The sequence below is a fragment of the Letharia lupina genome, assembly GCF_014066315.1.
Source record: "Letharia lupina isolate WasteWater1 chromosome Unknown contig_6, whole genome shotgun sequence".
Lineage (NCBI taxonomy): Eukaryota > Fungi > Ascomycota > Lecanoromycetes > Lecanorales > Parmeliaceae > Letharia > Letharia lupina.
Genome location: NW_023502975.1, coordinates 2,423,069 through 2,434,614, shown reverse-complemented (window position 1 = coordinate 2,434,614; position 11,546 = coordinate 2,423,069). Strand labels below are relative to the sequence as shown.

At 49.2% G+C, this 11,546-nt stretch overlaps 5 protein-coding genes across 5 annotated transcripts; 3 read left to right on the top strand and 2 right to left on the bottom strand.

Annotated features, from left to right (window-relative positions):
• Positions 1 to 367: 367 nt before the first annotated feature.
• HO133_009444 (uncharacterized protein) lies at positions 368 to 1,804 on the bottom strand (the record flags this gene model as incomplete). The annotated part of the gene is made up of 1 exon (XM_037300305.1): positions 368 to 1,804. One exon carries the CDS (start codon positions 1,802 to 1,804, stop codon positions 368 to 370), a length of 1,437 nt encoding a protein of 478 aa, XP_037155131.1.
• A 1,399-nt stretch (positions 1,805 to 3,203) lies between these two features.
• HO133_009443 (uncharacterized protein) lies at positions 3,204 to 3,727 on the top strand (the record flags this gene model as incomplete). The annotated part of the gene is made up of 2 exons (XM_037300304.1): positions 3,204 to 3,236; positions 3,476 to 3,727. 2 exons carry the CDS (start codon positions 3,204 to 3,206, stop codon positions 3,725 to 3,727), a joined length of 285 nt encoding a protein of 94 aa, XP_037155130.1.
• An 839-nt stretch (positions 3,728 to 4,566) lies between these two features.
• Positions 4,567 to 7,231, top strand: HO133_009442 (uncharacterized protein; the record flags this gene model as incomplete). Its single annotated transcript, XM_037300303.1, has 2 exons — positions 4,567 to 6,144; positions 6,197 to 7,231. 2 exons carry the CDS (start codon positions 4,567 to 4,569, stop codon positions 7,229 to 7,231), a joined length of 2,613 nt encoding a protein of 870 aa, XP_037155129.1.
• Positions 7,232 to 8,338: 1,107 nt separating this feature from the next.
• Positions 8,339 to 9,514, bottom strand: HO133_009441 (uncharacterized protein; the record flags this gene model as incomplete). The annotated part of the gene is made up of 1 exon (XM_037300302.1): positions 8,339 to 9,514. The coding sequence occupies one exon, from the start codon at positions 9,512 to 9,514 to the stop codon at positions 8,339 to 8,341; it is 1,176 nt and encodes a 391-aa protein (XP_037155128.1).
• A 1,381-nt stretch (positions 9,515 to 10,895) lies between these two features.
• Positions 10,896 to 11,497, top strand: HO133_009440 (uncharacterized protein; the record flags this gene model as incomplete). Its single annotated transcript, XM_037300301.1, has 2 exons — positions 10,896 to 11,348; positions 11,411 to 11,497. 2 exons carry the CDS (start codon positions 10,896 to 10,898, stop codon positions 11,495 to 11,497), a joined length of 540 nt encoding a protein of 179 aa, XP_037155127.1.
• Between the last annotated feature and the right edge of the window lie 49 nt (positions 11,498 to 11,546).

Genomic DNA, 11,546 nt, shown 5'->3' with positions numbered 1-11,546 from the left:
AAGTCGAATCGGTCCAACGAAAGAATGGCTAGCGTGAGGCGTGAAGAAAGTCAAGGTTAAGGTGAAGTTGGCGCCAGTATTGATTTTTGGTTAGGGACGACCTTTCACCCGGTAGCTCTCGTGGTAGAGTGGCAATTAGCACCGCTCTAGTCACGGCCCAACAGAAAGTATAATTTGGGAGCTCAGCGACGATCTACAAGGGTCTAGGGTGATGGTAGACTCTCGAGGCTGAATGAAAGCACCTTTCAAAGGCGATCCTCGAGGGGAGATGGACTTTGCATTTCTCAAGTAAGTACCTATTGATACCGACCAACACATCCCGTGTTAGGGATCATCAGACTTGTAACCTTCCTTCCTTCTCCCAGTTTCACCACATCAAAGACTGACGAAGCCTCTCCCAATCACAAATTATCCTCTCCGCCGTGCTGTAGTTCTCGCTTGAAGTCAGCCCGAACACTGCCAGTCGGAACAGGCCCCGGCTCATGCGGTAGTGCTCATGGTACGCTAGGCTTACGTATTCAGATCCAGCGTGATGTTCAAAAATGCGCTTGAGCTCTTGACTCTGCAAAGTTGAGGGCACCTCGTTGGCTCCCGGTCTCTCATATGGCCAAGTGGGTAAATCATCGTGCGGAAGATCATCCGGATCGAAACCCCAGAGCCATCCTGGAGGCTCACAGTTCACGAACTTTGGTGCAATGACTGCTTCGTCCCAATCGAGGATTCCTGTGATTTGAATACAGCCGGACGGCTTTATGCTTGCCATGATATTACGAGGATGTAGGTCAACATGGCAGAGGCAATGAGATCTCGGTATGAATAAGCCCAGGTCGTTCATTTCTTCGACGACTTTAAGCACGCCATCCCAGAGGCCAACCGTCCGATCAAGCATAGGGGATTCTCTCGCGACATCGACTGCCCGCCAGCGCCCAATTTGACACTTGAAGAAGTCCAGAGTAGTTTGGCTCTCACGCGGATTTCCCTTGATAGTTGAAGCTTGCTGCTCTGGCTCTTCGAATTGATCTCCACCAGCACTCTTCAAGTCGAATGGGACAATAGTATGGGGCTCTGTACTCCCCATGCCATTGGAGTATGCTTCGACATGGCCTGTCACCGGACTTTCGAGTGCCAAAAGACTTTTTATCACACGACCTACTTCACAAGCGACGGTGCATCGTTGCGAATGATTTAGTTCGGTCCACAGAACCTCGAGGTTACTTCCGGGGATGCGATTCTGAATAATGTAGGGGCTCTCTAGCGGATTTTCTTTGCTGAAGTCCTTCGCAATAGTGGTGGCTATTGGGATTGTAGACTTCCGTCGCAAGTAGTCGAGAGTGGCAACTACTCTTTCGGTTGGGCCTTGGCCCCATCGTGGTACCCGAAGAATGAGATTGCGATTGCGACTCTCTTCGCCTTTTGACAGCGGCAGTGTTATACCCACGATGCGGTTGTAGTCGCCGCCTCGGAGGCGCTCGATGAGTGGTGCTTTCTGAGAGCGAATGATGAGACGGAAGAATTTGCTTGCACGCATACGTGTTGCTGTTTTGCTGTTTGACAAAGCTTGTCTGATGGATTTCTGCGGAGGCCAGAGAATCTGGCAAAGCCTTTCAACGCGGAGTTTGAACAGATCGTAGGACTCCTGGTCGTGATTCAGAGTTGAAGTGTCGGAATGTGCAGAGCTGGAATGTATCGAGTCATTCTCAGACGGTGCGGGTACTCCATCTTTCATCTCTTGCAAGGTGAGTGCCGTCATCGTCGGTGGATCTGATCGAATATCTTGATCGTTTTCTGTAGATTTCGAAGCCATGAATATGGGCGTTGAATTGAGCCTGGCGTCTCGGTTGGAAACAGAGGATGCTTAGATGGATGGTGTGCAGACTCTGTGCGAAAGTTTCTCCTTATTTGAATAGCTGGTGCCCAGCAGATGTGTGGCAACAAGGACCAATGAAAGAATCGCCAAACTCCATTGGTACCATGTTTGCGAACGGACTGAGAAGTCCCTTGCATGGATTCAAGCCCTTGACACCATTTTCTTTGTCTCAACGACTGCGTTGCTTTTCTGTTTTGTTGTAAATGTTTCTATTTATGCGTTGTGCTCTCTTTGTTACTCGGCTTTCCGCCGAGTGCTCCTTCTGGATTAATGCATCTGCTCTGTCGTACTGTATGTTGTGACACCTTTCTTTATGCACGGACAAATTCCCTTTCTCCGGGCATGTAACAGAACAAAACCCCTTCGCGACGAAACTTAAAGAGATCAAAGCGCTCTTTGAAATCGGCCATCAAACACTCTTTGCACCAGTCAAGGCTCAATTATGCCTACATATTCTTCGTTTTTCGTCTTCACATTTACAACTCTTCTTTTAGCATAGACTACAGCTACGATAACAAATCATAGTATCCCACACACCACAGCACTTGAACCTTCAATCCACATCATAAAACGCACCCTATACTTCAAACAGAATGACGAAATCGCACCATTGTGGAGGTCCTGGGAAAGGCATGAAGGGCAATTGTCGCAACTCCAACGGCGTGTGCAAGACCCATCAAACCAAGTGCCAGACCGTACTCCGTAATGGGAGAACATGCAATATCAAGCATCTCAGGATCGAGAGGTGCCCATCCTGCGGGCGCTAAGACTACGACTGCGATCGATCACGCGTCTTGGAATTCCGAAGTGTAGGTGGGAAAACCGTGCAACAAGGGCGACCAAGAATTTTGACCCAATCTCATAGCATTTTCTTTATCAACAGTCTTTTATACTGCCTATTTCCGCCGTGCACAGTCTTCAATTATCGCTTAGACAGAGTTCTCCTTTCTCATTTTGGTAGTCCGTTTCTGCTTGTGATACATTGACCGATATTTTTTATTATCACCTTCACAACATAAACCTCTTGGGAAACGTCTTTCAAGAAGACACCCAAGGCTAAAGCTAAACCACAACAGTATCAATCCGATCGTAGACTTACTAGGAGGTAATCAACACTGAACGAGCAGCCGACAACTGAAGCTGTCCCACAAGAGCAGTTCATAAAATCATCTAGCACGCATGGTAAACTCCCACATGGTATGCTCGACGCTATTGGATCGTTTGTCCTGAAGGTCATGAAACATTTCAGAAGACGCTATCGTTATTTGATGGCTCGCTTTGGGTCCTTCAGCGACATGAGGAAGGCAAGCGTCGTAGGCAGAGTACGTCTCCAGAAATGCCGGAACGACAGACATTAGCCCGCTGGAGTGTATGAAGTAGAAACTGCTAAATGTCTTCTTTGTTGAAGAAGGCAGTTCGGTAAGAGAAAGATAAAAGGTACTCACCACAGCACTTGAAGTAGCTGGAAGACAACGTAGATTCTTTATGCAGTATGTAATTGTTACTCGCTTTGGAAATCTTCTTGTCAAGGACTAGTGCGGTGTCCATGCCGACAACGGCTAGCGAAAATGTACATGCAGTAAGCTAATGACCAACCCGAGTTGGCAGAGTCTGAACTCCATCAACTACTTGAGTCACTACTTCGTGTTCCTTCTGTCTTCGTCTACGTCTTTCTTTGAAGCTACCCCGGTGCCGCACCATACCTCGACTCTTCAACCAAACATGGTCCTTGCACAGCGAAGGTACGAAGCTCTGACAGTCCTTGACTCCGACAAGCTTCAGCTGCTCAATGGGATTCCAAACACGATCTTAGCCACCCTCGCGGCCCAGGACGCGATCGGGCAGGTCACTGGTGGGTAGTTGGCCCCGGAATCTATTTTGAACAGGCATGGCATTGAAAAACTAGGAAATGACCACATCCGTAACGAGAACAAGCCCAGCAAGCACGCTTTTCATTGTTCCAACCAGATTAGAAGCCGTTCTGACTGGGAAAGTATCGATGAGCATAACCTTGTAAGACCACAGACTTCATTGGTACAGCGGTCCAGTTCTTGCTCATGTTTCTACATGCCTACAAAGAAATTTTCCCCTACCGACCCTAACCACAATGCTTTTTCACCATGAACGATTGCGTTTTCGCTCGTTGCTTTGGCATATGATGTCGAAAGACGGTTCCATGGCGACATATGCCTGCGATTCTATCACACGAGCTCCACTCATGAACTCATTGGTATACCTTAGGTTACTGGCTTGAGACTCGGCTCTGGAAGCGTGTGAATTGAATTGGCGGGACCTCTTTTGGGCGTCATCGGGGCGTTGGGCCCTAAACCTGGCTGGGACTAGGTGCAGTTCCGACATAATTCTCAAGCGCATTGTTCAGATAGCCCTTTAGGCGGGGGCGTCATCCGAGATATTGGCGCAGAAGTCTCGGCGTCCAGGACTTTTAGTTGCCGACCTCTTTTGGTGGGACGGTGGGACCACGATTAATTGACGGCGGAAGCTTCCGCTCTCCACATTCCCCCATCAAATTTAGTTCCACTACCCTATCTATGCATTGCATCAAACATTCTCTCGTAGTCCTCAGACTTCCGCATTTCTTTGTCCCCTCCCTACCTTTTTACTCACTACCTTCACTCAGCTTTCACAACCGTGAAAACTTTTCAATGTGTTGATGAGCCAAGTCCTATCCCACAGTCATCATGTTGCCCAACTTCCTCCAATCGAATTACCAGACCTACAAACAAGACACTGACTCCATTGCCAAATGGCTCGCGGTCAAAGCAAAGCAATGCGGCTATCCTGCCGACCTTCTATCCCCAACTGTTCCGCCTACCTCTTTGCACCAACCCGCTCGTCCCTCGCAGCGACTGAAGGGAGCGGCACGCAAGAAAGCCAAAGATGTGGCTAAAGGAGATGCAGCGCCATTGAAAGATCTCCAAATCTCAGCAGATGCACCCAAGTACACCATACAAGTCAAGGACTTTGTTACTTTGGCTGAATGCATTGCTCGATTCACCAAGCCAGCGGTAGAAGTACCGGCGACTCTGGCCAGGGTTCTCAATCGCGCCGTAGAGCTTCGCCAGCAACACAACACTTGGTCCCGTAGCCGGGCAGAGGCTGAGATGTCCGTTGACATTGAGGAGAGCAACAAGAGCCATGCCTACTTTCTCGACATCCTCGAGCGCACACGTGAGATACTCAAGCCTCGTATGCCACCCGAGTTGATAGACGACTTTCTCTCAAAGCCATCCTCAAATGGGAATGGACAAGGAAATTCAGACACACAGATTAATGGACAAATCAGCAACATGTTTGTTGGATTAGACATCCAAGAACCTTCTCAAACATTCCTTGATGCGCCTGATGTCAAGCAGGAAACAGGTAATAAGGCTGTTCCGGAACCTACCTATGAAGCGGAAAAGTTGCGAAGCAGAGAGGAGCAATATCTGGCGGCTCACTGTCTGTTCCAGGACGTGAGAAACATCCGCTCTTTCCTTCGCCAGCTATGGGCAAACTACAGAGATGGCGGCCTAAGTCTTGTTGCGGTCTCTATAACAACGAACACCGCCATCGATTTTGTCCGCAGTATGGAGCAGGATTGCTTGCAGCGATTTCCGGAAAAGTCCGACTACGAGAGTATCATGCACATTTTTTATAGCGTTCAGTGCTTACATCGCGGTCACGACCCAAGCAGCAAACAACAATCGAATGACCTTTTCAACTTTGAGGTTTACGATCTGGCAGAGGAGGTCATGGTGCCCACATACATCGTTCTTGAAGGCCTGCAAAGAATCATAAGTCCTGACTCTGTCCCAATCTATAAGCCTGGTCACTTTGGAGCCCGTGACATGAGAAACGATTGGACTAAGAAGTCCGCCAGGGACAAGGTCCACGATGATAGCCTTGTTTTGATGGAAGCATTTCCTGACCTGATGCTTATGACCATGATCACTTCAAAGTCACCGTTAGCGGAGGACGAGCTCATCCGAGGCATCCGTCAAATGGCCCCTGGAAGACTCATCCCGCTGTGGCTTGTATTCGCTGCCCAGTGCTTCCTCGATGCTCAACACGTCCTCGGTCGAGATGTCGCCCGTGGACATGCAGAGCTTCAACAGACTGCCAACGCTATCAGGGCGTCTATCTCGCAGAATTTCGATTTCCATAAATCACTCCGTGTTGAAAACTGGCCCAGGCAGAACGACTTCCAGTTTAATGAGAGCCTCAGAGTCATTGAAGAGTGGATACGCCACGATATGGTAGCGGATAAGATGAAAGCAGTAAGGACAGGAGTTCTGGACTTTTCAACTTGGCTAACAGACGCTCAAACAGGTCAAAGCCGCAGTGACGCTGCCACCTCCGGAGCCTTTCCGACTGCTGAAACAATACCCTCTTATCTGCGGCCTCTTCTCGTTTGCCATCCAAAAGACAGCACAAGAAGTGGGCATCGCTTTCGCCAACGCCTGGGGCTCAATCATGTACACTGGTCACCTGTATAATGCTATCCGGCAGGAGAAGTTCCTATCGAAAGCATGGAAAGACATGGAGTTGCTCATTGCATTGCAAAGTACCGAGAAGTTCTTTGTTGGTGATCCTCCAAAAGACTTGGAGGGATATCTTAAGCGTTTCCTTCTGAGCGTGGGGTACTCTGCCACTGCGTTTGCCCGCAACCGTAGGAGAAATGCTGCGATAGCTTCTGCCAAAGGCCCGAGAGCTCTGTCTGAACTGTGCGCTGTTGGTGCGCTCTTTAAGGGGAGATACTGTCAAAATCAGCACACCGTGACTTGGACGCCTGACTGTATTAAACCGATAATAGATGCAAAGATAGAGGACGATAGTGAGAGTGAGAGTGAGAATGCGGAGAAAAAGTCCACCAAGGTCAAGACTGCTGCGTCCGGCTCGCTCATTCGCAAACCCAAAAGCAACAGCGGATCGATGCCGACAACCGACTTTCTCGAAGATCTCGCCAATGCCCTACACGCCGAAACACTTGAAATGAGCGTCGATTACCTACGAATGCACAGATTTTGTTGGATGCTCTTACGCAACGTCAACGACGTGTGCAAACCTCAATTGCTCGAGATGTTTGGTCCCGGCTATTTGGAGAAAGAGAATCAGCTTCCGTTCATGGTTGGATACATTTTCATGGCGGCGACCCAGACGAGTCGAGTAGCCAACTTATTGCTACCGAGACGTGCTGGCGTTGAGGTTTCAAGCCGCCTGTTGGCGAGGGCCGCGACGGCACTTGAGGGCATGGTTGAAAGTGGCGCCGGAGGAATTGAGAGTAAGTTCATTGCACAGCGCCTTGGGGTTGGGGAGATCGACTACGGCGAGCTAGACAATCTGGACGCGCACGACCGAACGTGAACGTCAACCTTAAGCTCTCCTGCTGTACTCTTGGCTGGTTTTGCAAATATTATAACCTTGCTCAACAGCCGTTCTATCCTCCAGAAGACGGTAAATCTGACGATAGGGTTCATAGCTCATCCATGTCATGATTGCGACTTTGCTGCTATGTGAAGGATCGCTAGCCATAAAACATACAATGATCGTGAAGAACACAGTTGATGACTTTTTCAAACAGAGACCTCTCCGGGACAACTGATCATATATCATCGCAGGTCTTTTAACATGCTGCGGTCGCTTCCACTTGGACTTGCTTTTTCTGGCTTTCTTTTCAGCAAAGCGATACGGTCGCATACACATACTTTAGTCCAGGTACCTCCGGCGACGCTGGTGTATGGTGACTCCTAGGATTGAGCCGGGTACCTTGTGTCCTTCATCGCAATTCGAGATCTTGCGCGTAGGATTCTTGGCATCTAGGACTTTATACGCCGGCCTTCGTACGTGCTTAGCTCCTAAGGTAATCCAGCGTGTTGCAAGGGGGGTTGCTGGAGGGTCCACGCACCAGAGGGTCCTTCTTCGCGTGGTGTGCTCGCGACCGAAGAGTTTGCTTCTTTGTCGACTGACCGTTAACATGGGAGCCTTTCCCCACAGGTCTTGATATTACTGGTGACGTGGTATGACCCGGATGCTTGCCGAGATTCCTTTCTGCTTGCATAAGAAGATGTACTGTTTTTAAGCGCGGGAAACTTTGGGTGGAAGAGGGTGACTGAAATACCATGATGTTTGTGGCGAAGCGCCGATAAGTCCTCCATATAGGAAGATCCCGGGAAAACGGTGTCAACATGGCGGTTGAAGGCCCTGAAAAGGTCTTTTCCTGTTGCCGCGCAAGCTCTCTGCTCGCCGTTAAGGAGTCATGACACCCCTGCTATCTTAGGGAGGTAGGTACGCGATGCAATTGTGGTTGCCAATAATGATGACAGAAGCTGCTTGATTGATTCTATGTGCTAATTGTCTCTTCAAACTCCACCGAGGTGCCCCCACAGACCATCGATTGCAAAAAGAAGTGATTTCGCTGTGAGCTGCGTTCATCCCGTACCATAACCAGCACGAAGCGGTACATACTGCAATCTAGAAATCTTCTGGCAGTTCCCCCATGCAGATGACCGCCGCAATGTACCGTCTTAGAAACAACGAGTCATCTTTGGAATAGCCGCCAACAAGGGTTTTGTTCCGACAGAGCAACAAGGCAGTGATGAACATGAAAACTCCACTCGCAGCCTCTTCGCCTTGCAGTGTGCATTGAAGCCACATCACCTCCCAAACCGCCTCTTCCAATTGTACTTCTCCCTCCTTGATCCAAGGACGCTTCTTTTGCAGTGCCTTGGTCGACTCGGGTCCCAGAGAGTCGTAGACAGCAATCGCACGCCTCTGTGGACACGCCGCGAGGAGGATGCAGTGGTCCTGCTCTTTGATGACAGTTGGGAACAGGATCATATCGATATCCGCGTTCACCAACATCGCCTTTTCCGAAACCTCTTGAGGTGTTGCACCAGCCAAATCCAGACTATCGGAGGGAACAACGACGGTGCTGCCAGGCTTGCGCTGATTTCGGTAAGAGATGAGAATCCGGAACCACTGATCTCTAATGGTGTCGCTGAGGAGTCCTGATAGATCTGTGTTGGCATCTGACGTAGGCAGGATCGAATTGAGATCATGTCTCGTGATGGAAAGACCGTAGCCTTTGGGGACGGGGAGGATGGCCGAGCCATCTGTGATTTGCATGCATTCGTTCAGTTTGTCCTCCCAAGGCTTTGGCAGAGGACTGAGAAGACATCCGGGCGTTCCAAAAGCGGCATCTTGGAAAGGAATTTCTTTCATCGCCAGTGTTAGCCTCCAAACCTCGGTGACAGCGAACCATTCCTCAAAGCACGTAGGCGCCCTATCGTCACTAGGTAAAAAGTACTGATTATCCTCCGTAGAATCATGCTCAATCAAGGCAGACCGGTTCTCGTGCTTGGTCTTTAAATACTCCCTGATATCCGCAGCGTGCTTGTCACGGATGAATCGGGTGGCTCTGTCAGCAAGATCCATGCCCAGCTCTTTGTACCGAGCCAGGTACTGTCTTGCTAAGAAATTATCTTCCTCTGTCAGGTACACGACGGGCTCCTCCTGAATTGCACGAGAATGTTTCGTCGTCATGGCTGCCGCCCATTTTTCGTCATCAAGACCAATCCCTTCTTCGATCTGCTCAATTTCCTTGAGCAGCTCATTCAAGACGACGGAGCTGAAGGCGCGGGAAGACATGACTCAAGCGAGGCCTTTATGCAAGGCAGAAGTGAGATGGGTAAATGAGAGGTTGGCAGGGTTTAGCGATCATGTGGGTGGGATGGCTGTTTGGAGCCGGCAGGAGGAAAGCGTTCCGAGATGCGCGAGGTTGCTGTACCAATCAAGTGTGTTGAGAATGTTTGCTGATTATGCGTGTTGATGACGTGTCCGCTTTGTTGTTTGCTTGCAGATGTCAATAAGGGGAAGGACTGAAAACAACCATTGAGCGAGATGTACCTATGTAGCCGTGAGTAAGTTCGGCTTGTGGTGGGTATGGGTAGCTCTTACTCTGTTATCTGGTCAGTGTCTGAACGGCTAGGAAGGAAGCCCAATTAGACAGAGCCTTCTCTTCTGGCAAGCACTGCTGTAAAATCTGGACCTTTAATCATGAGATCCGGGGTATGAGGTCCAAATCCTGTACAGTAGTTGTCGGCAATGAGACCAATAGCAGCTGGCCCGACAGGTCAAGTGCTGCCAAGTACGTAGACAAAGCTACGGAAGGTATGAAGACAATTTGAAGATGCATTGGAAGGCGTCGCGTAGACAAGGTGGAGTGATAGAAGCGCGTGTATTAGTCAGCCCTTGTCCAATTGGTTGACCGGGCGTCTTGTGAAGTGAATGAGCTGCAGAAAGAGTCTACAAACGCCAATCGCACCCAATCGTTACAATATATATACCATGCCATTGCTTCTGATTTCAAGATTCATAACATGAAGCTTTCAAGATTAGGAATATAAAGGAATGATACTTGTGTACACGGTGTATGGAAAACTATGAACAGAAATTTGTCTTAAAGGGTTACGATCTCTAACAAGTTTCAGGTCATATAGTTTAGCAAAGCATCTGAAACGAGCCCTCAACTGGAATCAAAACAAACATGAGTCTTTGTCCGGGTTTCAAGCCCGTCCAGTCAAGGCAGCCACAAATGACTTCTTCAAGTCCCAAGATGAGTACCCATCTGCAACAGCCAAAACTTACACGGAGCGAAGTTTCCACCACTAGGGAGTGTGCCTAAGAAGTCCTAACCAACCATCGCGATGATACCTTGCCACTTGAAATGAAACGCAGTGAAACAAATCTTCAAACTCCTGGAGTCATGAGCCAACTATCCTGGTCCTTACACTAGCAAGATGGTCAATATAAAGGACCCGTTGTTCCTGCTTCTTGCCTTTGTTTTCAAAATACTCTTTATCAAAGTTTCCACCACCTTCAACTACATCTCCACTTTACACTTCTATCCACTACAAACAATAGTCATCAGTCGTACTCGCCATCTTATCCCCACCAACCTCTATCCGATTGGCTGTGCCAAATAACCGGATCCTCAACTCAAAATTCTTCTAAAATTGCGATATCTATCATGTCTTCGACCACGTTCGTCCTCCTTGTCATCTATGCCCTCTGTGCTGGCATCGTGAGCACATCTCCGTCGCCGGATCACGCGCTCATCTCCGCCCGCCACCAAGACCAAAAACCAAAGACTGAACCAGTACCGGCCTACCTCACAATCAAAGTCTACAACGATACCACTTGCGGTCACAGTCACGTATACGAAGTATACGCCCATAACACCCAACCCCTCGCATATGGTATCATGTGGGCCCCCGGCTTAACAACCCGATCGTACACCCTCAGCCGGGATCTTGAACAGGACGAGGTCCTCGACTGGAACAACCCCTATCCGTCCGGCTCTGCACCGCCGGGCGATGGTATCCCAGAACAGTGCGGAACATACTCGCAGACCACGAATCCGGACTCGAATGGCAATATGCTGCACGGAAATACCTGTTATCTAATGGCTCCCGGAGCAACGGTATGTGCGGCGATTTTCGAAGAAGATATCATGAACCATGAAGACTAACGCGTCCCGTATAGTGCCTGTACATATACAACACAACAATGGTTCCCACTTACGATTATGCCGCCGGGACTGCTAAAGTGGCAGAGAAGATAGGCTCTTGACGCTCTATGAGACGTAGGCGCGTTGCCCTGTTAGATCTGAGCATTGTAG